General features: G+C 43.1%; 1 protein-coding gene across 9 annotated transcripts in view; it reads left to right on the top strand.

The window, feature by feature from the left end:
- TSPAN4 (tetraspanin 4) overlaps positions 1–27,709 on the top strand; it is a 407,111-nt gene that overhangs the window by 326,287 nt on the left and 53,115 nt on the right. For all 9 annotated transcript variants that reach the window (XM_080593874.1, XM_080593877.1, XM_080593879.1 and 6 more), the window contains one exon: positions 16,034–16,225. In XM_080593874.1, coding sequence (XP_080450000.1) covers positions 16,034–16,225 — 192 coding nt within the window. The remainder of the gene's footprint in view (positions 1–16,033; positions 16,226–27,709) is intronic.

The raw sequence follows: 27,709 nt of genomic DNA, 5'->3' as shown, positions 1-27,709 counted from the left end.
TGTAGCCAGTGCCATCAAGACCAGACCGTAGTGAGCGTTTGCGGAGGTACAGTTTAATGACTGGGGCTGGACGTTGCATGGGATGCAGCGAACGGTCTCACAAGGTCTCCAAAGCAGCTTGGGGAAAATAACCCTAAGGTGTGGGGGCAGGCAGCAAGCAGTCGTGTGTGTCGCTGCTCCTGGTAGCACTTGGAGAAGCGTTGGCTTCCTTTTCCTGCCAGAGCTTCGGAGGGTCCGTCCTTGGAGGGACAGCAGTGGGTTTGCAAGGACAGGAGCAGTTTCTCACTTAGCGATGCCAAGTGCTGCTCCCGCTCACACAAATATTGCCGCCGTTTAATTCTGCTCTTTGAGCTGGCAGCTGCAATAAAGTCAGCAAGCGGATGCCGCGCAGAGAGAAATGATTTCTCTGCCTTTGGTTTTCTTGCCCTGTAGCAAAGTTGCGTTGTGAGTCAGTTGTGTCTGTAATAAGCCTGGCTTTCCAAGAGCTGCTCTTGGGTAGGAGATAGGGAAGTTTCACTGGGAGCCTCTTGTCCCCCTTGTCAGAGTTAATTTCCCATTTCTGGCTGGCTTTGAGGGAATGGTATGCTTGTTTTGTCAAGAGCAAGGGAAGCTGGAAGTTTTACCTGTTGAAAGCCCTGAAGTATGTTCCATGTGCCAAGTGCTGTTGTGCCACGGGCCTCACACGAGTTTGGGGACGCTCCTAGCTGCCTGCAGCTATTGCAGGCTCACAGCGTGCTTTGTCCGGGATTGCGGTGGTTTAAAGAGGAAGGACTGGATTTTGAATGTATCTAAAGTAAAACAAAGCTGTAGGATTCCTGCCTAAGCCAGGTTTTGTTCCACTTCAGTGGAAAATGTTGAAAAACATTGTATCGCCTGCAAGCCTCTGCTGGACTCATCTATTGAGTGAAAGCAAACGTGACAGAATCAGCCCTCTGCCAAACGAGGGCTGCTTTTAATGGGAGCGGTGGCTGGGGAAGGCGCTCCTGAAGACGGCTTCACTGCAGGGCAAACCGATGCCACCACCTCTGTAAATGTAATCTCTTCTGTGCTGCCTCTTCTTGCACGTGACGTAGTGCAGGCGTGCTGAACACACACAGCGCTACATACAGAGCTGCCAAGGTAAGCCTGGCTGTGCTTTCCTTGGGCTTGGGAGAGCAGGATGATGCTCTACACAGAAAACCTGAAGGAAGATGGCTTGGATGCAGCATCAGCCTTGCTGGAAATGGTGTCAGGCTTCGGTCACAGCTCCTCGGAGGGCCTGACAGGAGTATTTATTTAGGAAGCTAGCGTTTCAGAAGCTGCTTGCACCATCCGTGGCTATTAAGGATTACAACTTAGGATAATTATTCTTTTAAGAACTAGCTTTTATCAGAGAGGAATAATGTGCAGCACCACACGTGTCTTGGTGGTGCTTTAGCACTTCCTCGTAATCATTCACTCTAATGCTGCACAACTGAGCAAGTCCCATGGCCATTTCATCCAGATAAAATGGAAAAGATAGATGAGCTTTTCCCTGCCCCTGGAAGGCTGACAACAAATCTCAGATTCATCAGACCAAGGAGGAAGCAATTACCCAGACAGCAGCTTGCCAAACAGCAGCATTCTCCCTTAAAATAAAGGGGCACGATGACATCATATTTCCACCAGCTTTCCCCACGCTGCTGCAGTGAAGGGAAGGCTTCTTCAGAAGCTTTCCTCTGACGCTTTTCTGCTTCTAAATCCATGCTTTCTTTGTTAGCTTATTTCCTCCTGCCTGAATGCAGTTTCCTCCTTGCAGTTTTGTCCCAGAAAGGCAGGCTTCTGCTAAATTTCTTTGGGCAAGTTCATGCCTCTGCACTGGCACTTACAGCTTTGCTTCCTGCTCCATCATGGGTCGAGGTCCAGCATGGAACAGCTCAGGCCAGGGACATAGATGATACAATGTAGTGGGGGGACTTGCTAGTACCAGATTGAAGGTTGGACTAGATGATCGTAGAGGTCTTTTCCAAGCTGAATGATCCTAGGATTCTATATTTCAAATTCTGAGCAGCATCTGAGAGGAGTGTTTTAGGATGGGTAGAGGAATACTTGCCAAAGAACTCTCATTTTCCGTGCATCCCACATACCATTGCTCAGAGGAACATTGCTGCTCTCTCTTCAGGTTCAGCTGCATGCCAGCCGCTGTGTCGAGAGGCTGCTTTCCCCAGCAGCTGTGGTGTGGACAAGGTTAGCCAGGAAGGCTGTTGGCAGGTCTGTTTGTCTTGGAGGCCTCGCAAATATAGCGGAAGGATGAATTCCAGGCAGCCTGTCATTGAATCCATAGCACCCAAAAGGCTGGATGGCAAAAACCTGCAGAGCGTAAGTGGGAAATGCCCTCGGGTCATGGGTTTCTTTAATTAGTCTAGAAGTTTTGGAGTTTTCTGGCCCCTGGGGAGGGATATACCTTCCTGTTGGTTTTCTCTACCAAGTACATGTGAATGGTTTCTTTGAGTTTCATTTGCCCTCCGTAAGCAAGGCAGAGAGCGAAGGCATTGAGCAGAAAGGAGTTTTGGTTCAGTGAACACAGAAAGCCTTCAAAGCAGGGATCGATGCAGGGCTCTGGTAAAGTACAAAAACTGCTGAGATTGCACCCGATGAAGGACAAGGACAGAGAGGGAATATTCATCCAGATCACTGAATCTGGAGGGATCTCGTTAAGCAGAGTAGGCTAGTTACTCAAAGGATTTTCCCTCGTGTTTCTCTGCTTTATCTTTCCAATGTGATTTGAAGACTCTCATTCATCCTGCTTCCTTTCTGTCTTGTAATACTTCAGCCATGTATTTCCATACCCCTTGTTTTCTCTTGTGAGAGAGCATCTTAATGGCCAGTTGCGCTACTAGGGAGCCACGGGAAAGCAAGCAGCTGGACTGAAAATTGGATGGTCTTTTTCGGTGTTTTCCTGGCAGAAGTCCATTGCAGTAGCACAGTTCTTGAGATGTGCCACCTGCCAGGTAAGATATCATCATTCGAGATTAAGCAACAAGTGTTGCTGTTACGTGATAGACAAAAATTAGAGCAAGAGACCATGCTGGGACTGAAACGCCAGAAAAATCACCGAAGTGACTGCCTCTGGGGGATTTTCCGTGCTGTCTGAAGGCAAGCTGTTCAAACAAAGCTCCAGTGATGAAAGTTTTCTGTCCCTTTGATTGTTTGGCCTGTTAAATGGTTAACAGAATTGGGATAGAGACTGCTGAAATCATCTTGAGATGTTCTCTCATTACTCAGCTGCTCGATTACAATTTGAAATCAGTCATTGAGCTCTTAGTGGCTAAGGGCCATTAATTATGGGCAGGTTCTTTAAAGTACAGCTGCAGGCTGTAAGTGGCCTGATGATGAGATGTTTAAAAAGGCTTTTCCGTTGATTCACAAATAGGGCTTTTAGCCTGAACTTAATTGAGAGTCTTGTTGACCCCTTCTTCCTTCCTGTCCCTAACCTCCAAAAGTCTAGTTAAGCCAAGATTAGGGTTCACTAGCTGAGATATCCTCTTGTTCTTGTTTGGGTAAAGATCTCAGCCTGTCTGTGGGTGACTTCCTTTTCTGTCCCTCATCTCTCTCTGATCTAGTTCTCTAGTCAGGCCTGTCCCGCCAAGCACAGAGACATTGCAGCAGTCTCTGCCCTGCAGCTGGTTTATTCTCTTGCCTATTAAATTTGCATTAAATTCCACCATTTCATTTTGGGGGATATCCTGGAGTTAGTACACAGCCTGGTGTCATAAGGCCTTTCTCTAGTTTTCCTCTCTCTGCTGAAGGCTGTAACATTTATATTTGAAAGCTCTTTATTTTTCCACCTGTGGCATTTGAATTGTGATGCACCCTGTGGACATTTCGGCTTTGTCAGCTTGACTGTTATTAAGCTGTAATCATTTATCATCATTGGCAATGATTTTACGTCTGTTTTTTTTTTTTAGCAAGTATCGCAGAACATTTATTGGTAAACTGCTGTGAGCGTGTGAAGCCTAAGATACATAATTTATAAAGCTGTATTTATGTAGCGGAGGTGATGCTTTATGATGGAAGGTTGTGCTGAGAAAGCGTTTGAGGTGATGGTTTATTTTTAGATGAGCCAGAAGTCTTTGTTTCCATCTCATTTCAGGCACCGGCACAGAATGATTGAGAATTTCCAGAAACCCAAAAGCTTTTTTCCCTCTAATGGCGAGAGAGAGTATGTAAATAAAACTGACAAACATAAAAATGCAATAAACTACAACTGTTCCATGAATTTATAACGTGAGGGGGCAAAGTAATAAAAAAGCTATAAATTCATGTCAGTCACCCTCCTTTATTAAGAGCTACCAAGCAGCACGTGGAACGGGTGGTGCGGCAGTGTAAGCACAGCTGAATGCTTTCCGTGAGCGCTCGCTGCAAGGGACTCGCTAAACTGGGAGAATTTCCTTCTTCATGCTCCACGTGTGTACTCGCGTGGGGCAGGATAGTATGTATGTCATAACCATGAGGAAGAAAAAACGGAGTAGTTTTAATGAAGAAAGGTGGTTGAGTTAATTTCCAAATCACTCGGGGAGGATCGGGAGACTTCACAACCTGTTATCTGGAGTGAGAATTCTCTCCTGCCTTTTAGATAATGTGCCAGTCCAAAAGCTAGTTGTACAGATCTGAGGTTAGAAAAAATATTTGCAGTCTTTCTGTGTTGTAGCCTGTAGCATGACAAAAAGAGATGGGGTTTAATCCCGAAATCTTCTGCAGCTCGGATGTTAACAACAGTATTTATATGACCAGAGGGGGACTGGTTGGTAGCCCGCAGTATGGATGCGTGGTTTGGACAGTCCCAGTGGGAACGCTTCGTGCTCCTTGTTACTTCACAGCCTTTGTGCGTGCTCACTTAGGTGGATCCCCAAAACAGACAAAAGGGGAAAGCAGGGGATTCTGTGGGCTCTCCTGTCGGTGCGTTGCACTGATGCTGCTGATCAGAGATCTGTTCAACTGAAAGTGTTCCTTCCAAAGCAGGTGAAATGCTTCCGCAGCAGATATGTGGTTGGTGGTAGGAAAAGACTGTAGTGTTTCCTCTGGGGATAACGAGTGCAGAAAAAAGAGATTGTTTGAGGTGGCATTCATTACTGATGGCGTACTGCCCGTGCTTGGAAGTGGCTGGGGGTACGGCAATTGTATATAAATAGCATCAGTAAGAGTGCAGCAAAGCCTCAGATGTGTTATTGCATAGCAAAGCCTAATATAAATAAGCAATCATTAAAAATTGCTAACATAAAACAAGGGAATAATCTTTGCTCTCTCTTGTACTCCCACCCAATTAGAATAGTTTCCTCGATGAGGCATTTGGGCTACTGAAGTGAGAGATGCTGTTCCAGTCACCAAGCTGGTTTTGTTACAAGGGACTGCTTACATGGGATCATTAGGCAGTTGGCGATGGTAGTAAATACTTTGTTTGCCTGTACAAATATGATTAACACTCTATAAAAGATTCGGAATGCTTTTTGCTTAGCCTCCTGATGACATTCAGTGAAGGAAGATGAGTCCTGTGATGTAAGACTGCTTGCTATTCGGGTGCGATTGCTGCTCCCAAGTCTGGAATCGATCAGGGGATCGATACTGAAAGTGGTAGAAACCCTTCCTACGACCATGTGAACCATTTATTGATGGGACTGTTTCAGAAAGACTTTTCATTAAAAGCTAGTTGCAGCGCACAAGTTTGATCGTTCTCCCCATCTTAATGAAGAGCTAAATGTCAGATAAGGGAGGTTTTACTGCCTCTTAATGCCTTTCACATTTTGTTAGTGGTGCTGGTGCTGCTATGCTCAGCTGTCCAACGTGGAGCTGTGTTTGCATCTTGGATGCCCAGGCTGGGATAGTTTTGTTTGTTTGTTTAATTCAGGAAGGAATATTAAGGCTGTGTGCGTTCTGTGAGCTCTTGGGGCAGTTGGGGTTAAGTTGTATGCCGGAGAGTAAAGGGGTTTTCACAGCCCAACCTGGCAGAGGTTGGCAAAGAGAGAGAAAGGGAGAGGAAAGAATTGCATTGGAGTGATCTGAACCCATCTTTCGTTGCCCAATTTTCTTCTGTATGTGAGGCCTTAGCCTCCCCACCTCGTACTTGAGATGGTCTGTAGTTCATTGTATTCTCATACTGAGCTTGCAGGTTCTGTTGCTTCCGTCGATTGATGCTGTAGTGTTATTATGAGGCACTAAATGATGGAAGTATCCTTAGCATTACCAATCGCATGAATGTGAAGAAGCGTGTTAATAAATACCAATGACAAGCTTTTCGCGCCTCATTCAGGTGCTGGAGTTGCATCACGAAGCTTCCTAGGTTTTAAGAGCTGGGATATTTTGTAAAAGTCCTACTGCTTCCCCAAACCTTCCTGTGCCTGCCAGAGATGGCCCGATTCCTGAGCAGGGCTCGAGCTCCTTGAGGAGAGAGCTCCAGAAACCAGCCCAGGTTGGTGGAGGCACCTGGAGAATGGTGGGAGGAGGGGACTTGGTGTGGGATGGAAGATTTGTCTGTCTTTGCCAGGACTCGAGGTAGTGCCAGCCCCTCGTTAGCGCAGAGCAGGTTGGAGGGAAGGGAGCCCTGTATTCCTGGCGTCCCCACTGACCTGCACCTCCAGCCCTCTGCCTGCCGTCCCAAGGCTTCCGAGCATTGCTTGGTTGTGACCCCACACGTCCATGCTGGCACCGTGTCTTTCGAGTGCCACCAGCTGCTGAGCAAGTGAGGGAACTTCAGAGATAAATGGGAGGGCAGGAAATGGGATAGTTGTACTTGTCGGGAAGAGAAGACCTGCTTGATCATGGAGGCTATATCTTAGCAAAGAAAAACGATTTCACTTTGAAGAGGTCTCCATCAGGAAAATTAACCGTAATCACTGTGGAATACATCAGCACAATTTGGGACCCGGGGCAAGGATGCTCTTAAAATCAGGCTTGAGATGCAGTGAGCTAAACACGTCAGTAAAAGCAGCATTCCCAGCCCTCGCTGCCATTTCAGGACCAAAACCAGGCACTGTTTTCCTGAGCTGCTTCAACTTGCAGAACTAAGTCCGGCTTCTGCCCGTGTGCATTGCGGGAGACCCTTTATTCAGACTATTTTTAATCAGATACTGGCTTATGCAGTCAAGACTCTTATTTTTTTGGAAGCTTTTGTAAAGAAGGATATCAGCTTTAGTTCCTTCTTTCCCCCAGTATTAGCAATTTTCTATTTTAGATACACAACTAATTTTGCATTTCAGCTATAGTATCTATATTCACTCTGGAGGTTTCTATAGTAACCAGCTCTGTGCTATCTGCATACCTCTGTGGATGGATTATACGTGCTACAGGAAAATATTTTTACTTCTGTTTTTCTGCAGACTGTGCCTGTTAGCACGTTTTAAAAACTTCTAGAGTAATGTGAAAGACTGTCTCTGTTGGCTTTGTACTCTTTAAAAAAAACTGTTTGTTTATATTTGGTTTTTCCTTTCTGACCCCTGTCATCTTTGTATTTCAATACTTCTTAGTCTAAACCCTTCCAATGCCTCTAAGGGAGAGAAGAGCTCTACAAACGCCAAATAATCTGTATTTTTTCTAGTGCAAGAAATCTGTGGTATACCAAGGAACTGAGCTGTGGCTTCTGGGAGGCATTATTTGGTGCTCGTTATCCTCAGTTTCTCTTGTCATCTCACCAGATGGTTTGGGTAAAATTCTCTGTAGATAATCACCTTTCCAGAAATTACTCTATTTTTGAAGACCAAATTTCACCATTTGCTTCTTTTGTTTTCAGTATTTAACAGTATGTATATGGCAGCAAGAGGCCAAAACGAAACCCGCAGCTCCAGATCTGGTCTTTTCCCAGGTGCTCTGAAGTGATTAAAAAGTTTTTGTATCAGTTTGCAGCTGGGAGAGAACTGGGACTCTGGAGCACATCCAGTTTTCTTCCTTTTCTGCTTCTATTTTAAAAGGTTTAACTTCATTTGATGGATTCTGATTCCAGACCTCATGCACGTATTCCTCTTTAAAACTCTATCGATTTCATTACAGTCATCCCGGGTGGATTTAGAAATGACATTTGAGGAGCAGATGAAAAAGCTTTAACACTTTCAATTTGGCAGCGATTAAGACTAGAACCTGCAAAGAGGCATTTTTTTTTTTCATTGTCCTGTAGCCACCCCTTTCCCTCTTCTAACTGATGTGTTTGCTCTGCGTTTCAGTAAGTTGTCGTTAACTTGGTACGTAGCTCATAGCTTCCATTTGAGTTAGAGTTTAGGCAAGTTTCCAAATTAGATGGCTGTGACATTGATATGCACCATTTTTAAGTACGCTGTGATCACGTTTAACCTTTTTATCAGCAGTGCTGCCTTGATAGGTCATCCTCACCTGCTATGTTTCTGCAGGGTTTTGCATCCTCGGTGATGTATGACTTTGCAGTATGGGGCAGCTGAGTGTGCTACAGACGTGACTAATTAAAGTCAGGGGCAGTTGAGCACGTACTTAAATGCTTTGTCCGGTAAGGGTGCCATTGAGCACGTTTAAGTGTTTCCACGAATTTTGAGCCCGTGAATGGAAAACACCCTTTTTACATTGGGTGTTTTAACTCATAAATGTTGTGGTTCCATTCTTTTGTAACAGTAGTTGATAGATAACTGTGATTTAGAGGAGCAAGTACTTAGGAGAATACTGCTCATAAAACAGCAGGGATTAACTGAAAGACTTTTTATTCACTTTTCCATTTGCAGGGTGTCAGTATGATATTCTGTCTTTTGACATCTTCAATTGTCCCCAAATTTACTTTAGTTGTATGGGGCTGTAATTTAGTGGTAGACCTCAACCGGAGAAGAATAATGAATTTCTTAAGGCTTAAGCTCTTGAGGCTCTTTCCTCACCAGGATAACTGAAAAAACAGCTTTTTATATGTTTCCATTATTGACACTATGAAAATAAATGCCTTTCTTGAGCGATTGCTTTTCCCATAAGCTCCAAAGTTCTTTTCTGTAGAATTTCTAGGCTTGATAAAAGCACTCTTGCTATTTGTCAGGCTCACATGCAGGGTGGAATATCCTAAAACACAGCTTATTTGTAGGAGAGAAATGTCTAAAAGGAAGTAAAGCAACAACATGAGCTCTGGACGTGTGTATCTTCCAACCTGTGACAACAGACTGCAGTGAGATAGGGAGCAACCAGGGTAAGAGCCCCGGGACGATGCATTATGTCTGCTTTGAAATCATTTTGAGCCCTACCCACTGCATTGCACCACTCACTAGGGGTAAGGCAGACAGCACTTGAATCAATCCATTAGGAAAAGTCCACTACAGCACTTGGGCAAGCCCCTTGGTGCTGTTATCAGCGAGGTGATCGATCGGTCGTACTGGTTGACACCTATAGGGAATGTGGGCACGTGACTCTTGGAAGCATTTGGCCGCTGCTTGTGTATGTAACGGCCCATATTGCAATACAAAATGTTTGTATTTGAAACTTAAAAACTCATTTTTTAAGGAAAATGAAAAGATGGGATCACAAGGCCAAACAATTAGTTTCATAAAGCTTTTAATTTTTAATCACTCTGTGCTGCTTATCTGTGAAGCTGAAGAGATTGGCATTTGGAATGCTTTGTGTTTTACTCAGTTGTGCTTTTTTAAAGCATCCTCCCATAAGTCATAGAGATATTAGTGAAAGAGTTCAAAAGTGGAATAAAACGACCTCAGAACAAAATAAAATTTTGGCTGGAGAGAATAGACTGCAGTGAGTAGATGTTGTTCTGAAAGAAAGCGTTGCATAGAGCAGCATCCATTTGTGATGTGTAATTTTTGTGGGATAATGTCTGTCTGCTGGGTGGATCTGGCATTCATTCCAGGCTGAGACCAGACGTGTCTGTCTGAGAAGCAACGCAAGTGAGAGCCCATCTGAATTAGATGAAGAAATGATTCCCTGAGTTGTTCTCCTCCACAGGAGGGATTTGCAGACTGCGGCTTGTTGTTACTTTTTAGCTTTTTTCCTTTTTTTTTTTTTTTTAACCCTTTGGTACGAACTTTGCAATGTGCCCTACTGTTGAAATCCCAAGCTTCAACAGAGTTTTAAGATCCGTAGTCCAAATAGACTGATGACTTTTCTGCCCTTACCAAGGTGCTAAGGTGGGTGGAATATGAGGTGGAAGGTACGTGTTTGCATTCAACCACACTTTAAAAGGTTGCTTAATCCCAGTAGTGGGAAATCAGGGAAGCTTTGTGCTATGATCTAGGGGATCTGGAAACCCAGCTCTCGTTGATTGTTATTGATATAAATTATGAGACAGCTCAAGTGCTCTGGAGTGATGACAGCTGAGAATTGGCTGGTGGCTGTCCAAGTTCCTTAAGCGGTGCTGACAACCTGGGCCGTGGCTGCAAGAGCAGAAGGCAGCAAGGAGGAGGAGAAGGGAGCACGTGTGTGTGAAGAGCGGATGTGGAGGAATCTTTACCCTGGTTCAAAATGCAGCTAAATAACTTTATCCTTTTTTATTTTACGTACCACAGCTTAAGCACTGCGTTGCTTGTAGTTTAGCTGTTGATGGCATAAATGCAAGAGTCTGGTGCTTGTGGTATAAGTTGTAGGACTTTCCTACAACTATTCTGTCTCAAATCACACAAAAAAAAAATTAGCAGAGTGGGTGCGTAGAGTTAGTAGGCTTTATTCCAGGTTTGACAAGTAGTACAAGGAGGGTCCAGTTAGGGTCACTGCACCCACTGGAATTAAAATACAGCCTCTGTAGGTCCAGCGGATCTGAGGGGAAGGAAGAGATTTTGACCTTGTTGCTTATTACATGACAGCTTTCGTCATTTTGGTTTGAACAAGCTATGCTCTCACTGACACAAAAGCAAGAGCATGACGTATATGTGAGGACAAACAGGGAATTACCTCTTTCACTGGTGTCTATAGCTATACACCTGTCTCCGAAAACAGGCTGATGCCAAGCAAGCAAAAAACCCTCAAATTCAAATTGCAAGTGAACATTGAAACTCGGGAGGGGAGGAGAGCTATGTGAGGAGAACCATACAAATGCCCATCGTGTTGACAAAGCTGCATCTAGCCAAGTAGCCTGCTTAGGGTCATGGTTGTTTAAGGATGCTGCAAGAGAATGTAAGAAAAAAGGACAGATAATAAAGGACGCTTTTCTCAGCTGCTTCAATTTACAGTTTAAGGCCTTCATCTGCAGGGGTTGCATCCAAACTATCGTTTTTAATAAAAGCTAGGGCACTTTGCCCTCCTTTGATTTGTGTAATCTCTCGTTGAACCTGTTTATATTTTGATATCCACAAAACTCTGTGGCAGTGAGTTCCAAAATACAATTAAATGTTTCCTGAAAAAGTACTTTCTTTAATTGGTTTTAAACCTGCAGACCAAATGAGCACTAGCTTTTTTAATCTCAAGAAAAATAAATTATCATTCTCTATTCCCTGTTCTCATCCCGTATTGGATTTTAGGGACTGCTGCTGTTCCAGTCCCTTCACTCCCAGGAATGTCATCCCCACTAACTAATTTCTTTCTAATTCTTTTCAAATTATTGCTAAAAGGATAGCTCAGATCATGGCCGTTTTGGATAATACTTGCACATTTTCTTCATCTCTATGCTGCAGAGCTCTAGAGCCTAATTATACTAAGGGCAGAAATGTGCTTCAGTTCCCCATTCACTACTCCACTTAACTTTCCAAAATCAGAGGCACAAAGGGATTAACTTTTATAATATCCTCACCTCCTAAGTTTCAGACCTCCGACTAGCAAGAGAAACACGGCATGTGCTGATGTCTAGGAGATTCTTCAGTCTAAAGGCCACGAAGTGCTGGGCTGAAGGTGCTGGCCAGAAGTGGCCACCAGCCACCACCTAGCTCTTGGTCCTCCTAACCAAGAGGGGCAGCAGCCACGAGGAGAGGTGGTTTGCATGTGCGTGTAGAGAAAGCCGCGGTGCCCACAGCAGCACGTGAGCTGCTGCTTGGGGCATGTAAGATTCATTGCATCCTGTCAACGTATATACGTATTCCATTTCCACCTGACACGTATCCAGCTACAAGGAACAGTAATTTAAGTATGCCTTACATTACAAGAACATCTGCTGGATGATGTTCCCATTGCTGCTGTTAATACTTTGATGTTGATTTTTTCATTGCGTACTCTTATTTCATAGTTAAAGGAGGGGGAGGCACATTCACCCAAGAGGAACTGCATAGCAAGTGGGATTGAGAAGGCCCTTTTTGTTTAAATTTGTGGAGGCTGGGAGAGAAACCTCTAAGTGAATTAATTACTATGACTACAAAACTACCGGTTGTACCTTACACTTGGATTCTGTTATCAGTGGATTTTTTTAATACAAAAGGAATTATTAAAAAGAGCAAGTATGATGGGTAGATCCCAATCACATACAATATGAGAAGCCTTGATTAGATGCATTTTCTATGTAATAAAACCAATAAAAAAAACACTTAAAGACACCAACACCATTATCATGAACAATGAGGCAATTTCTACTGCAGTATTTTAAGCGTGTAGCTGTAGCTTCTGAATTATTTTGTCCAACAACATGCATATATCTGGGGCTGTTTGGGATTACTTTGTTTACAATATTGTAAGATCAATTCTAAGTGCATGCTCTGAAGTCTGAATAATTTATCTTCTAGCCCATTAGAACAATTTGGAGGATCTAATTCTGTAGGCAGCTTTTCTGCCAAGAGAGTGAGTGTGCACATGTCTGTGTCTCTGGGGGAGAGAGATGAACTGAATCTGTGCTTTTAGAATAAGCCACCAGCTTTACTGCTTGACCCTGCCTGGGAGCAATTTATGTTGAGCAGAATAAACCACTGCTTCCACAGCCAACTGCAAAGTCCAGGGCTTGCAAGGAACCCACCGGTCATGTCTTTGTACTCGGTGTGTTGCAACTGAGGCACAGACACATTGAGCAGTCTGTCCCAGATTTACACCGGGAGCTGTCCTGGAACAGACATTTCACTCAAATCTCTTAAGACTTAGGGCTATGAAACCGTCCCTTCTGGTGCCACAGCGTTTTGGCACAATAACAAAAGATTTTACAAAAAAATGCAACACTTACTGGGAAAAAAAAATGTTAAAGGGATCTGCATTCTGGTTTAAATTTTGCTGTGAGTTGCCTTGCTCACCAGAGTGGAATATCGTGAACAATTAGGCAAATAACGTGTTAAACATTTCACATGGGATTAAAAAAATGCTGTTTTCAACAGCCTGACATCTTTGAGTTTGTTGTTGTCGTTGTTTTGTAGTCAACCTTGCACTTGCCACGTGGAGTCAATGCAGACTTGTATTTGGTTGCCAGTAGATCAGCTTAGAGCTGTAGTCTTCTTGCTAATCTTTTTGTGTTAATATTTAGTGACTATTCTAACTGTGACAGCTTGGCTGCTTGCAAAGAAGCCCCTGCGTTTCCAAGAGTAGCCCTGTTAATGGTTTTGTGTTTGTTTAATTTCACATCTCAGCAAACCCTGAAAGCTGTCAGGACTTATCATCTCATCACTCTTCTTCTGCCTGCTTGGCACAAACAGGGGGTGGGGATGGGGTAGGGGAAGAAAAAGCAGAGGAAAGGGAACGGAACATGGTAAAGAAGTAAAATTGTCTGTAACTTAACAGCTCCTTAGATATCAAGGCGAGGAAATCAAAGCAGGCAGCACAGAGTCAACCACAAGAGTTTGAGATACCTGGAATAAATAAATGTGATCCCAGCGATCCCTGGGATTGGAACTGGGAATTACGTCGCTGTTCAGTTTGTAACGGGGGGATGTGATGTTTGGGACAAGAAAATACTCTGCTCCTGTTGGTTCCTATGGATGTCTTGGTGGGTCTTAGGGTTCCCTGCAGCATTCCTTAACCAGGTGCTTGAATGTTGTTATGTTCAGTGGCCAGAAATTTGCAGGGGTGCTTCGGTCCTTGGTGGAAAAAGGGCTTTAAAAAGCAGTGTAGACAAACATTAAGGGCAGCCTTCGTTTCCCAGGACATTGTATGGCAGCTTAATGGCTTTAGTCAGGGAATATAAGGGGACCTTCAAGTACTGGAAAAGGAACGGGGCTGAAGAGCTGCCATCGCCTAAGAATCCCATTGTGAAATCCAGTTTGAGCCAGATGGTTTAATGCTCAACGGGTCCCTGCACTTTGCAGGTTTTGGTGAATTAACCAAAGGAAAATTGGTGTTTGAAATGTTCAGCCCCGATCTGAACTAGTATAACTAGACTTGCAGTGTTTTACACGAGCCATCTCTTGGTCTTTGGGTTTAACTTGGGTATCCGCCACCTCTTCTTAGATTCTTCAGAGTTTTAGTCATTTTTTAGGGAATTCATACCAAATTTCTTCCCACTTTTTCCTTGTTAGTATCCCCTTGGGTACCCTAAAGAATTTCCTGTGGGTTACCTTCTCTAAGTATTTTCCCCCGTCCTCTCCTCTGGCTATTCTTTAATCATTTTAGACCATTGTAAAGATCACGGTCCGTAAGTGGGTGAGTGGGTGCAGGGGGAAGGTACTTCAGTGTACGTGGTCATGGCGTGGACTGTCCCCTCCCAGGTGTTTATGGAGGGCACTTTGCAAAAGGGTGAATATGGTGATGCGGGATGCCTGTATATGAAAAGGCTTCTTAATGGGATCGTTTGAGTCCGTGTGTCTTAGAGTCTGCCTTCTCCCAGTGGAGACGTGCATGATGATGCCAATGAGGTACAGTTTGACACTGTAGTTCTGGACAAAATAAACTGGTTTACAACTGGCACGAGCAGTTCTGCCTTGAGACACAGCCACCTTTCTGGTCTCTTATGGCGGGGAAATTCAGTACCGTGCAGAGGCAACCTTAGCAATTAGTACTAAGAAATTGCTTTGGCTTTTGTGCTTCTCTTCTGTGTTTCGTTTCTGAGGCTTAGCTCTGCCCCAGGATTAGCTCTGTCTCTTTCCTCTTCTGATTCAGGATCTGCCTTACGTTCATCCACTTTATGCAGACATTTAATTGATATGCTCCTATGTCTAGCTTACTACTCTATGAACACAATTTCTTTCCTAGCCTTTAATTGATTTGGATAATAAAGTGCAATTATAAAACTCAATAAAAAATGGTTATTTTAAGGGGAGAGAAGGAAAGAAAGAAACCTAAGTGATGCTCTGCTGTGTGACTGAATAATAATGCAAAATCCCCTTTGGTTTCATTCTATTTAATTGCTCAGCTTTACTCAGATTGTTACAATTCTGCAAGCTTTCTCTCGATTATAAGCAGCAGGCTTATAAATGTTTGCATTTTTAAAAGTTCCTTGTGTATATAATAATTTTAAATTTTATGTTTTTGTGATGGTGGCTCTGCCTGTGCTGTTAATGCTCCCTTCTCCTTGCTCACATGCCTGAGGAGCCAGTACAGTACGTTAATATTGTTCCCCTTTCAAGTCTTTCCTAAAGCAGCAAAGTCCTCTTCTGAGGATTGAATTACCAAACCAGTGGCCACATTAGCAGTTAAGCATCTATTAATTTCTGTAATGTTAGAGGAGAATTCTTCCTCCTGCTCTGGCTCCTTTATGTTCTGAATGCCCAAAGGAGCCTTGACCTTGGCGAGGAATTGGGAAGAGGTGCAAGGTGTCCTGCCAGGGGATGCTGTAGCAAGATTGACTTTTAGCAAGTGCCAGGGACAGGAGACGCTGTGTTGGGATGGGAAGAGCAGGGGATCCAAACTGCTTCAGCCATTCTGGGCAGCTCTCTGAGGTACCTAACTGGGATATGGATTGTTTCAGCCCCTTTAAGATTCAGGTCGCTGGGAATTTCTCTTTTAGTGAGTGTCTGTTTTTTCACTAGAGACCTGATATTTAAAACTGTGGCTTAGAGTTAGGAAATCTGAGCCATTTTTTGAGTATATTATCTTACTGCTGAGTTTCCCCTCAGTAAAATGTTTTTCTTTCTCCTTTGTCTGCTTTCTGTACCTTAGACTGAAAGTGCTGTAGATAATGACCATTTTTTCTTAGGCATGGCTAAGAAGCGGTCATCATACCACTGCCAAATCAATATGGACTAACATCTGGGGTTACTTTGATACAATAACTAAGCTTCTTTGTTTCTCTTTATTTTTCCAGTTGGGAGGCTGTGGAATCCTTGGAGTGGGCATCTGGCTGGCTGTTACCCAAGGGAACTTTGCCACCCTCTCCTCATCTTTCCCATCCCTGTCGGCTGCCAACCTGCTGATTGTCACAGGGACTTTTGTCATGATCATTGGCTTCGTGGGCTGCATAGGTGCCATCAAAGAAAACAAGTGCCTCCTGCTGAGTGTAAGTATTAAGCCGCTATGCTTTTGCAGTGATTGCTGTCTTAAGACCCCAGTGTTATTCCAAGGCATGTTACAGCGCCCTGTATTTCAACAGAAGTTGCCCACTTGACATGGAAGAAGTGTGAATTGTGTTGGATTCAGCCTTCGGTAGCTCTCAGAAGTGGCTAGGTCATTTCTGACCATGCTTTTAACTTGTCTTCGGAGCATGAAACCTGCCAGAAGGGAAGAGCTGGAGGTTCTGTGGGTTTCCTTGAACTTTTCAGAGAAGAGGGAGAGATTTGTGAAGACTTTTTTGGCAGTGTACCCTTGAATTGTTGTTGCTTACTTAGCTTTGGTAGCTATCTGCTCCTAATGTCTACTGTACTGAGACTGATGATGTGAAGTCCTGGGCAGAAAGTTCAATGTAAGCAGGAAACGTTGTGAGGGGACAGATTGTTTTTGGCTTAAATTGGAAATGAAGTCCTTTAAACTTGCAATGTTTGCTTTGTCAGTCATTAACTCTCAAAAGACTGAGATGTTGGGAAGCAAAGTTGCCAGCACGAGAAGATTGCTGTGAAATCAAAGATTAATAAGGTGCCAGCTGTCCATAAGTTAACGGAGGCTTGAGCCATATAGCTAGTGCATTTGATCAAAATGTAGTTTGATGCCACTCAGTGCTGGACTGACTTCACAGTAGCGAGGGCTTGTTGTACTTGGAGTTAGTGTTTATTTTTTGGTTGTGTTCATGTAAAGAACTGGGAGTGAGGTGGCCTTGCTGCTCCAGTCCAGTACTTCACAGTGAGGCTCACCAAATCTCAGAGTGAGGTGAAGCTAGAGTTTAGTTTGGTGAGCTGGTGAGTGCTTTGTAAAAAGGCTGTTCATCACTCTTTCACATACTCATTTTGCTCCCCTGGGAGCTAAAGAATGACTCAAGGCATGCAGTCAATACCACTGAGATTTCTGAGTTCTTGTGAGTTCCTATCTCCAGTTTGTTTGGAAGGAATATGGATAGTGGTAGTAGGATCTTCTGTTCCTGGGAGCAAAGCTTTATTACATAGGTTTTTCCTTCATTGTCCTTCTCCTGAACAGGTGGTTCTACTTGACTTGTGTTTGAAATAGTGCTAATAAGTTCAGGGCTGATGCATTTGGTTTTGGCCAACTCTTGTTTTTCTAAGTAATGTAGATACCAAAATAAATGCTTGAATTAAAGAACTTGCCGAACATCAATTGAATGCTGTTCTGGGTGTGGTTGCCACATCCTCTCATTCTTTTCTCTTTTCATGGGTATTCCCAACACTGTTTTCTGCCCCCAAAATAATGAATCTCTTCCTAAAAACATCTGTGCTTGTTTTTTGTTCAACGTCTTTGAGAATGCCCTCTCTACAGCTTTTTCAAGGGACTGTTTCATTGTAGCTGGGATATGATAAGATTTACTGTCTAAGTTACAAAGGGAAAGTCAGGCTTTGGCAACCCTGTGTGTACTTGACTTGGGTTGTGTTTTAACAGCCACTGTGGGATCAAGTCCTTACACTCCTTTCTATATATCCCAGGCCACCGCTTAACATCTAGTTTTATTCCTGGTAGTACCGAAGTTTGGTTTTTGAACTGAATTTCTATTTCTGTCTCCAGAAGATATTACTACAAGTGTGAAGCAGCTCATCAGTAAATTGTCTTGCCCATGTGTGATGTCAATGCCAAGTCTTCTTACGCAGTGTTTGGTTTAGCTAACTTTTCTTAACTTAAAAACTATTCTTCCTAAATTTTTCTTCAATATGTAAACAGGAGCTTTGATAGTATCTGGACAGATAAACTGAAGTCTGGCCACATACATAAGCTTAAGATGGGCTGATGGAGGCTACTTGATGGTATGGGTAGTATATTCTGTTGCACTAGATAATGTATTTGATTCTCTCAATTTGCCCTCACCCCTTAGTATTTGGCTAGCCCCAGGAATAGAGCAAGTGCTAAACTTGTGGAACTGGGTTGGACAGCAGTGATACAAAGTCTGCAGGCAGTTGAAACAAATTTGTGATGGGCTTAAAACCAGTGAGAAGCTATTAACTAAGTGCCAAAATAAAAGCAAGAAGTAATAGGTAGGAAGTTGTGTCCCTTGCATGTTTTACTAGTCTTTATGCAATAGTCTGATGAACTGAGGTTTCGAATGGACAAAACCAAAATGAGATGGAATAAAACAAGCTGGAGGAGTTCACCAGGATGCTCTCATTCTGTGGCGGCAAATATTCAAGTTATCACCTACATACACAAGATCAAACATTGCTGCAGTGCGCAGAACATCTCTGTGTATCTCTGAGTGAGCAGTAGGTTTCATTGCCCTCCCTCTGTCCTCTGCTCAGTAGTGTGAGAGAAAGTCAGGGGTGTTCAATATGACTACAGACATCAATAAAGATTATTTGAATGTCATCTGATCCTTCAGATGCCCTGTACATACTGTGTTCCTGTCACCTCCTGCTCTGAAATCCTATCCTCTAAATCTCCTTAAAGACAGTTACGACTTTATAAGCTTATGGGCTATGTGGACCCACCTGATTTAACCAATTTGGGCCTCCACGTGCCGTTACCTCCTGTAGCGCACCCTGTGCAAATGATAGAATGGCAGTAGTCATAGACCTGCAAGGACTGGGAAGACAATTTTCCTGTGCAACAGGAGCATCTCTTGTTCAGCTTCCTAAAAGCAGAATAAAGAGGAGAAAGATGTGGTTACAGGTTGGGAGAAGGATGTAGTTGGGAAGATGTTTGGATGCTGCTGGTGTTGGGATAGGTGGTTTGGAAGTTGGAGGTTTTGCAAGAGGCACGGAGCAGTGTGGGGCTCCGAAAATGGACTGGGGTGAAGCAAGAGAAGAACTGCAAACACAACCCACCTGCATTGGAGGAGCAGAAGATTGGACATAGCAGGATCGGTGTGTGTTTGGTGTTACCTTATCAATAGTGCTCCGGTTTGATGATGTGTTAAGGGATCAGGTTTCCTTAAGGAGTCTGCTTGAGTGAACAGGAAATGAGCAGTATCAAGGAGACATTTCAGTCTATCTGTATTTCATACGCTAGTTTGCAGAGCAGATGAGACTCTAATCCTCTACCTTTGTGTTCTCTGGCATTCCCATTAGGTTGTCACTGCAAACCTGTAAACTCTTTGGTATTGGGCTGCTGTGATGTTAGGTATAAATGATGATAATTGCTTACCTCCCAAATTTGCCAACAGTTTTGAAAGGAAGGAGGACAAATGAAGTGTTCTGAGTAGCAGGGGACAGATGGAGAAAGGAGGTCAAAAACAAATAAAGTTTAATATGTAAATGAGATTTTTGAAGAGCTGGGTGTAATAGCAAGGAATGAACCACATTAACCCTGTGAATTAAGTGTTTAGATAGTACAGCTGTGAACCTTTAGGCTGGCTTGAAAGGACTTATCTGGTGTCCACCAAGTAGGAAGCTGGCAGATATTCTTTGTTCAGTGATATTGTATAGCCAGGACAATGCCTCATTAATCTTTCAAGCAATAGGCCCATTCCTATCTCTCTGCATTCAGAGGAATCAAATAATATGAAAATCTAAAATGGAGCATGAAGGAAGAATGAAAAGGAAACCTCAACCATCCTATGCGTTCTGCAGAAATACGCAGATGAGGCGAATTGCGCAGCTGTCCTTCTAAGATCTCACTGAACAAAGAATAGGTATTTACAATGATTCTTATTTGCTCCAGATCCAGCGTGAAGGAAGATAAACTTTTCCATCATTGAATTTCCCTAGGGAAATCAGAGCAACTAGCATTTCTTGAAGGAAGTATACAACCTGGTGTGTATAATCTTGCATCTGAATGCAGATGCAAGTTGATGAGGGAAGCAGGCGAACAATGCTTTCTTGCTTCAGTAAGATTCCTTTGACATTTCTGCTATTCTGGTTGCTCAGGATCATACAATAGAAGTGTCTGTGCTTCAGATTCTGCTGTAATTAGAAAATGACAGCTTTGTTCTGATGGGTTGGGTCACTGTCCTGAACAGATGGCAGGTAATAACCTAAGAGTCTGACTTGAGAAAGTTAGGTTATTGACTTCACTGATCTTTTTCATAAGTAATGAACATACCCTACAGGGTCATCTAGCTGTACTGCAAATCTCTAGATGTTACCTTGAAACAAAATCAGGAATCTGTTTTTATTTCCTTCCCTTTTGCAAATGTCTTGTAGTTCCAATATCCAGCAAAGCCCTCAGCCTTTGCCCTTATCTTTGGGAATTTTGGCAAGGACTTGGAGCCTGTGTGCTTGGAACCCCATTGCAATGCTCATGCTTCTCAGCTGGGCACAGGTGCTTGCAGAGGGAGACAGCACCAGCTTGCTGCGCTACTCGTGGGTGCTCGGTTATGATGATTCGATCATAGTACTGACATCCCCTTTAGGCATCCCCTGTATGTACATGTGCCCATGCCATTGCTCTGTGATAGACAAACTCATGCCTCGTTAAGCCCTTTCTTCTCTTTCATGCTCCTTAAGTGTCTGTGTTAAGATTGTCCATTAGGTTAATTGCTTAAGATCTGTATTTGAGGACCTAAATTGCCTGAGTTCTGTCTTTTGTATATGTTCAGTTCTGTCTTTCGTACGTGATCTGTATTGGTATGCATGCACTGTGAGAAGTCATTATTCCATGGATAGCCCAGGTTAAAAAATCCTAACTCTCACTGTTAAATCACGATAGATTACATTATTTATTACCTGCTTTACAGTATCCCCTGCAGGTAGCCCATGAGATCAGGACACTTGTGCATGCATTCTGTATAAACTCCTGTACAGAAGCGGTCCCTGCCCAGTAGACCTTACCAGCTAAATAGATAAGACAAATGAAAAGTATTATTACCCTCATTAGACAGATGGGGAGCTGCAGCATAGTGAAACTAAGTGTCTTGCATAGGTTGCACTGGGAGATCGTGGGAGAGCCATGAAGCAAACCCAGATTGTCCAAAGCCCAGGAAATCGTGTCTGTTTGGTTGTGAGAGCACACACGTATGAATACCACCTTTGAAGACACTTGAGTCTTAAACAATATCGTTGTTCTGGAAGGAGGCATGATTTGTAGGCAGTTCTTTATTTTGTCCTCTCATTTTGTGCCATGTTGTTTTTCCCCTAGGATTTGGCACAGAGCATGTGTTCTTTTGTTCCTGGTTGGTGCGTGCAAAGTGGCCAATAAGTCTGTCAAAAGAGGTAGAGGATGAGTCTGCCCCAAAAGGCCTTGAGCTGATGTAGGTGATTCTTCACCACACATTGTTTGGAGTGTGTTAGAAAGGGAAACGGGTTTGAGGCAGACAAAATGCGGACTCCTCTCTCTCTACCTTCTTGTGAAGCACCAAGGCTGGGCACATCCCATCAAATCCCGGCTTAGATAAGCAAGAAGATGGCTTAGATATGCCTTGTTCCCCCTCATTTGTGAATAAGCTTGAGGCCCCCCACCCCAGAAAAACTGAAGGAATGATTATTTCCCTTTCTCACTGATCATTAACAGACAGATCTACGTGCTGAGCTTCACTGAAACGAGAACCTCATGTTAATAAGTGAGGAGTTCATCGCAGTTGCTGGTGTGAATAAGATCAGAATTAAACCTTGGTATTAGGTGGGGACTGGCTGTGGAATAAGCTGATAGCGTGTATCTGAATGAATATCCAGACATCAAAAGGCTTTTATTTATGGAATAGTCCAAGGGGAAAATGAGTGCCCGTGATGTTTTCTGCTGTGCTGCTGGGAGTTTTCTGAACTTCAGCCAGCTCATCTGTAAGTGAAATGGCAATAAAGAAAATGAGGAAAAAGTTAATGAGTGGGAAGAAAAGGAGAATAAAAACCCTACTGTTTTCAATGGTGTCACTGGATCTAATCAGAGAGCTGACAGCTGAAACTCTAGTGGTGACAGGGAATTTATTTCAAAGCAACTAAATGGGAAAGAAATAGCCCGTGAATTACTTCATCTCAGTAATTTTATGCTATAGGCCAAACAGTAGCTTCTCACTCCAGCTCAGCGCATCAGCTTGTGTTAGTTTAGGGATCTGAGTAGCAAAATCAGGGAAACTGTGGCTACAGCCACAGCAGCAAGTGTCACAAAAATGGGGAAAATACAAGGACACACAGGTCTGTGAGCACACAACCAGCCTGAGAGACTCATACATCGTGTTTAGTAGTGCTGTGTTGCATGTGACAGTGCTAACTTGCTGCCTCTGTAAGTACTGAGGACCAAGCCTCCTTCGTTTGGTTGCTTTTTCTTTATTATTAAGTTTTTAATCACTTTTGCTTTGCTGATACTGAAACTGGGGAGTGGATGAGAGCAGGCAGTCCTCCTCTCTTCCTTTGGTTCTGGTCGTAGCTAATCAGAAACCTGGGAACAGAGGAGAAGAAGGAAAGGATAAAGCTGGTTTCCTTTCCTTCTGTTTTTAGACTTCAGCCTAGGCTTATCTCATAAGGTTGTACTTGTCTAACAGAGGCTGATGCAACTCGTGCCCGCTAAGTTTCAAATATCCCTATTTATCTTTCGTGTTGCCAAGATGCTGCTTCATGGCAGACGAAGAGTGTCACAGAGCCCTGTGCAGGAGTCAGTGGAGCTAGACTAGTTTACATCAGGTGAAGGCTTGATCTGTTTGAGTGAATAACTCTCAGTGTTGGAGTTCCTAACTCCTGGCTGATTAACCTGTTAGAGTAGTTTTCAGCTGTGTATGAACAATGTCAACTTCTCTAACAGTCTCCGCATGCTCGGGATCTCCTATTGCTTAGGAAGCTCCCCTCACCCTGTCTCTCGTCCTGGCATTGAACCAACTCTGATGTTTATTGAAAAGAATCCTGGATCAGAGCTGTTTCAGAGCAGGACCCACAAACCAGGCCTCATCTTGCCCTGCTGCTGTCTTAAGGATTTGAGGCACCTGACAGCTACCTTGCTACACACCAGATTGCCAGGACAGTTATGCAACCCAATGGACCTCGCAGAGAGCAGAGCATGAGACCATGTCATAGTCAGCTCCCTGGAAATTACTTTCAAGGAAATGTGTTTTCTGCCAAAGCTTGCATTCTCTGTACAGGCAAAACCATGTGCTAATTGACTTCTGATGTTTATGGGATTTTGCTCAGACCTATGGTCACCTGCAAGAGCTGGTAGGCAAGAGAACACTCCCATTTCAGCATCAAAGGGCAGGTAACCTGCATGTTCCTCGCCAGCTCAGACATTTGTGGCAATTTTGAGCATGACATTTGATTTTTTTCTTTTTTTTTTCTTTTCCTAATAATACAATCATCTCCTCAGATAGAAAGCCATAGGTTTAACAAAGCAGCAGGTGGGCTTACTCTTCCAATCATTTGCTGTTTTAGCTACCTTAACACTGCTTCGTAAATTAGAGAGCAGTGCTGGCATTTCTCTTTAAAGATTTGAATTGCCTGAACTTCAGACCAATCTAGCTCTAGAGGTGAAGAAATGGAAGCTAGTTTGTGCAAGTCAGTGATGCCTGCACAAGGTGTAGGAAGAGCTTCTTTGATGCTATAGACATGTTGGTGCCCCAGGAGGAGCACATAATGAGCTAAAAGGTAGAATCAGGTAAAAACAACCTGATTTGCTGTTGTTTTTTTATTAAGCTGCTGCAAGACTGACCCATACAGATCTGATGCAACAGCGTAGCACATGTAGGATGTGTCTGTGTAGTACGTTTGGGAACAGTAAGCTGGGCAGAAAACCAACGGTATAATTTAAATACAAATAAATTACTCTGACTTGTCCTTTTTCGTCTCCTTGGCCATCTGCTTCTCACCATTTCCTTCACTTGCACGTGCAGTGCTGTTGAGACCGCTAGAAATAAGAGAAATCTATTCTTATAATTAGCAGGAGAGGTCCCGAGGTCCCCTTGCAAGGTTAGTTCAAGGTTTGCAAATGCAACTGCAGAATTTCAGTCGTTGTTTCCCCTTTAGGTCATCATAAGTCAGCTGAGCAGCATGCTCAGGTCACTTGCCCTGCTCGTATCAGGGGAACCTCTGTTGGTGTGCCCAGCAGTTGGGGTCAGCCAGATGTTCAGCGTGACCAGGGCTGCGAAGCCAGCCCTGCTGACTTGCTCACTCACCAAGCAGAGTGTGCGGGACCAGGCAGTGCTGCTCCCCAATTCTTCTCAGGGCACTGAGCTGCCCAAACGCTGTTCGTGCTGGAACTCCGGATGGTGAGATGTGTCCTGGGGATGGTAGATTTGGGGAGGAAGAACCTTTCCATTATTTGTATTTGCCATTTCCATTTGGAGTAATCTGTGGTCCTGTTAGGTGGGCTTCTACCCACCTGCTCTCGTGATGTGACCGTGAAACCTGGCTAATACTTGATGGTGGTTGATTTTTGAATCTTTTTTTGGAAAAAATGGAAAATGCCTAGAAATTCCACCAAATGCCAGTTACAGTCCAGTGGTACATGGCTTGGGAATGGGCAGCCTCTCGTCTCTCACAAAGGCAGTAAGACTGGATGATTCCAACTGAAAGCAGTAATGAGACTAAAATGAAATGCTGTTAGTCTGCATTAAAACAGCATATGTTGTATATCGTCCCAGAAATAATTACTCCAGCTTCCTTTTGAGCCTTAATGGTCACTAGAAATATCTGCACATTCATAAAGAATATGGTCCAAACATAAACAGAGCTATACAATATATTCAGCAGGCATAAGGCACGCAAAACTTTGTCACAATCACAATGGATTAACTGTTAAGGCTTTTAGAGTATAATAGCTGATGAGCCAAATTTAGTTACATGTCATTTTCATAATGGAGTTTCTGTTCATAAGTTTGCTGTTACACATTACTGCCTTTTTACGGTTTATGAGCAAATTTAGCATTTTTTATGCTGCAAAAAAATGATCATGGGGCTAAAGAGTTTTACTTCCAAGGAGGTATTAAAAGCTAAATATGCACAGCATGGCTGAGATGAGGCTCGGGACATCCATAAATGTTCAAGGATTTTTTATACTGTGGGCAGAAAGGAAGTACTCAGGGCACTACAAGAGGTGGTAAGTAGGAGCCATGGTATAGAACTAACAAAAGAAGAATTCAGACTGAGCATTGGCAAAACCTTTGGTGCTGAGATGTAGAATCTACTGTGGTGGAAATTGATGGAAGTAAGTTGCCCTTTCTCTTCTGTTGTGAAGTTCATATAGCAGATCAATACGGTGGGATTTTGTTGACTGTAATCCCAGTTGCTGTTACAGTCTTGTCACTGTCCTGTCATTTCTCATTCCTTGCCCTGACTTTTTTTGAACAAGTCTTCCAAGCCACAGGAGAAGTCATCTCTAAGATGCCAATGCAATTCACGCTTTTTCCTCTGTTCTCCACTCCTTTCTCAGTTTCTTGGGGAAAAAAAGAATCAAAGATAAAAAAAAATCTAAGTGAGACATTTGTTAACATATCAGATCAAGATGCCCTTTGGTAATAATGTTAAATCAAACTTCTTGTGAGCACTAGTGATATATCAAATACCTGTGCTTTCAAAAGTGGAAAAATCTCATTCTTTTCTTTTTTGAGTGCTGATAAAAACTGTACCGCATCAGTTTTGTGCTGTCGAAGTCATGTACCATCACGTAATAAAAAAGCTATTCTAGAAAACTTTTAAAAATGTTTAGGGATGATTTTTTTATTGCTGTGCTAAGAAAGCCAACATTGTCAAGCTTTGGTACCTACAGGCTGGTACAGGACCTGTACTGGGATTAGCGTTCTTCAGGAGAGCCCTGCTTTAATAATTTGAAAATCCAGTGCAAGTATTCCCACTAACTTCCTCTAGGTGGCTTGTTTTTTTCCAAATTGTGGACTATGTACAACTTCCAGTAAATTTGGCAGTAATTTTTAGCATTCAGGGCCCCTGACTGTTATACCTTTTGGTTCTCAACTTAATGCAGCTAAATTTGTGTGTATTTAATTTGGTTAGGCGATTGGATGCTACACTTCTGCAGGGAAGACAGGAGGTTTTGGCAATGCCATCTGTAATAATGCAGCAGGTTCCCTTGGTCTAGTAGATGTTTTTTCAATCTAGAGAGTGTAATCTATGATAAGAGAACAGAAATTTTACAAAGCATATTAAATTCAAGGCAAGTTCTTCATTTTCAAGCAGCTTGGTAAAGTGTGGCTGCTGTAAAATCCATGAAGTTCTTTTGGCTTTAATGGAGCTCTGTGAGTTCGTAGATAAAGGTTTGACTTTGTTTATTTAGTCAAAAACAGAGATCCTGTTTACAGCTTCAATATTAACGATAGGATGCTGTCCCTGCAGAGAAGGTTACCTGCAGAATGCAATGTAATTTTTGGTAGTGTTTCTGTTTGTATCAAAATAAAATCTAAAAACCAATTAAGGAAATCCAACAACTTTAGTTTTGACAGATTACATCGGCCCAAAGCACAGTAATACAATCTGATAATCTTCCTTCTACCTCAAAAATCGAGGGCCCTCTCCTTTTGATCAGAACAGCAGAGATCTTTCAAATGGGCAGAGCGCCTGTGCTTTAATATCTGCCTTTGTTTTAAGTGCAGATAAAAAGATAAATATAACAGTTGGGCAGCTGTGGGCTGTTTGAAGGTCATCGCCAACCTTTGTGATGCCAGAGACTCTGTCTTTTAGCTGCCAGAGCTGGGCTCGTCTTACAGAGCAAACTTAGACCCGTGCGTGTTAGGACCGGGCAGACAAAAGCTCTCCCAGGCTATGAAGGTGGAGTTCTCTTGGAAGACCCAACAATTTGAGTCTGATATGAATGCAATCTGCTTTCTTCTACCTGAGGTGCTTTTAATTAGGAAGTTAAATGTAATACTGAAATTCAAGTTGATCATTGAGGACTTGGTAATTGAGCCTAATTAAAAAGCAAAATACTTGATTGTATTGAACTTGCAGTTGAAGTAACAGAGGAAAGATTGTCTATAAATATATACATATGTTTTTTACTCTTTATCTGGGAACTGCTGCAGGCCATCACCACGTAGCTTGCTGGAGATTAACAGCGTGGGCAGTGCATAAGGGGACACGGCACAAGCTGACTGCTTAAGTATTTGTCAAGTTTCTTAGCTAGGCTGTGCTAACGTGTAGGCTGTTTGATCTCAGCAAATTATTTGCTAAGCCATGAATCTTAAAACTGTTTTGGAACATGTCACTATTCCGGAGAGACTGCTGGCTTTTGGGTTTCCCTACTCCTTTCTTGCTGTTTGTCAAAGAGGATCCGATTAGTACTTTGCAGAACTTCAGTCTCTTGACACTAGCTAAGTGGGAAGAGGGTCTGGCACCCTGAGCTCTTATTGTCTCCTTGTGTAACAGATTCCCATCACACTAAGAGCATTGCTTTAGGTATTGGGCTAAACACAGCATTCTCAGTTTCACCATCAGTTATGATGGTTTTATCTCATAGCAAAATGTTCGGAGACTAACAAGGTAATGGCAGGTTGGTTTTCTTTGTACTTGGTCACTTTTTTGGGGGGGTGGGGGCATGAGAAGATCAGCTACCTCTAACATGGAGAGATGGGCAATCAGAGCAACGT

Source organism: Anser brachyrhynchus, assembly GCF_964034855.1.
Source record: "Anser brachyrhynchus genome assembly, chromosome: 5".
Classification (NCBI taxonomy): Eukaryota; Metazoa; Chordata; class Aves; order Anseriformes; family Anatidae; genus Anser; species Anser brachyrhynchus.
Note: the sequence above shows the minus strand (reverse complement) of the source record. Positions and strands in the feature narration are given on the sequence as shown.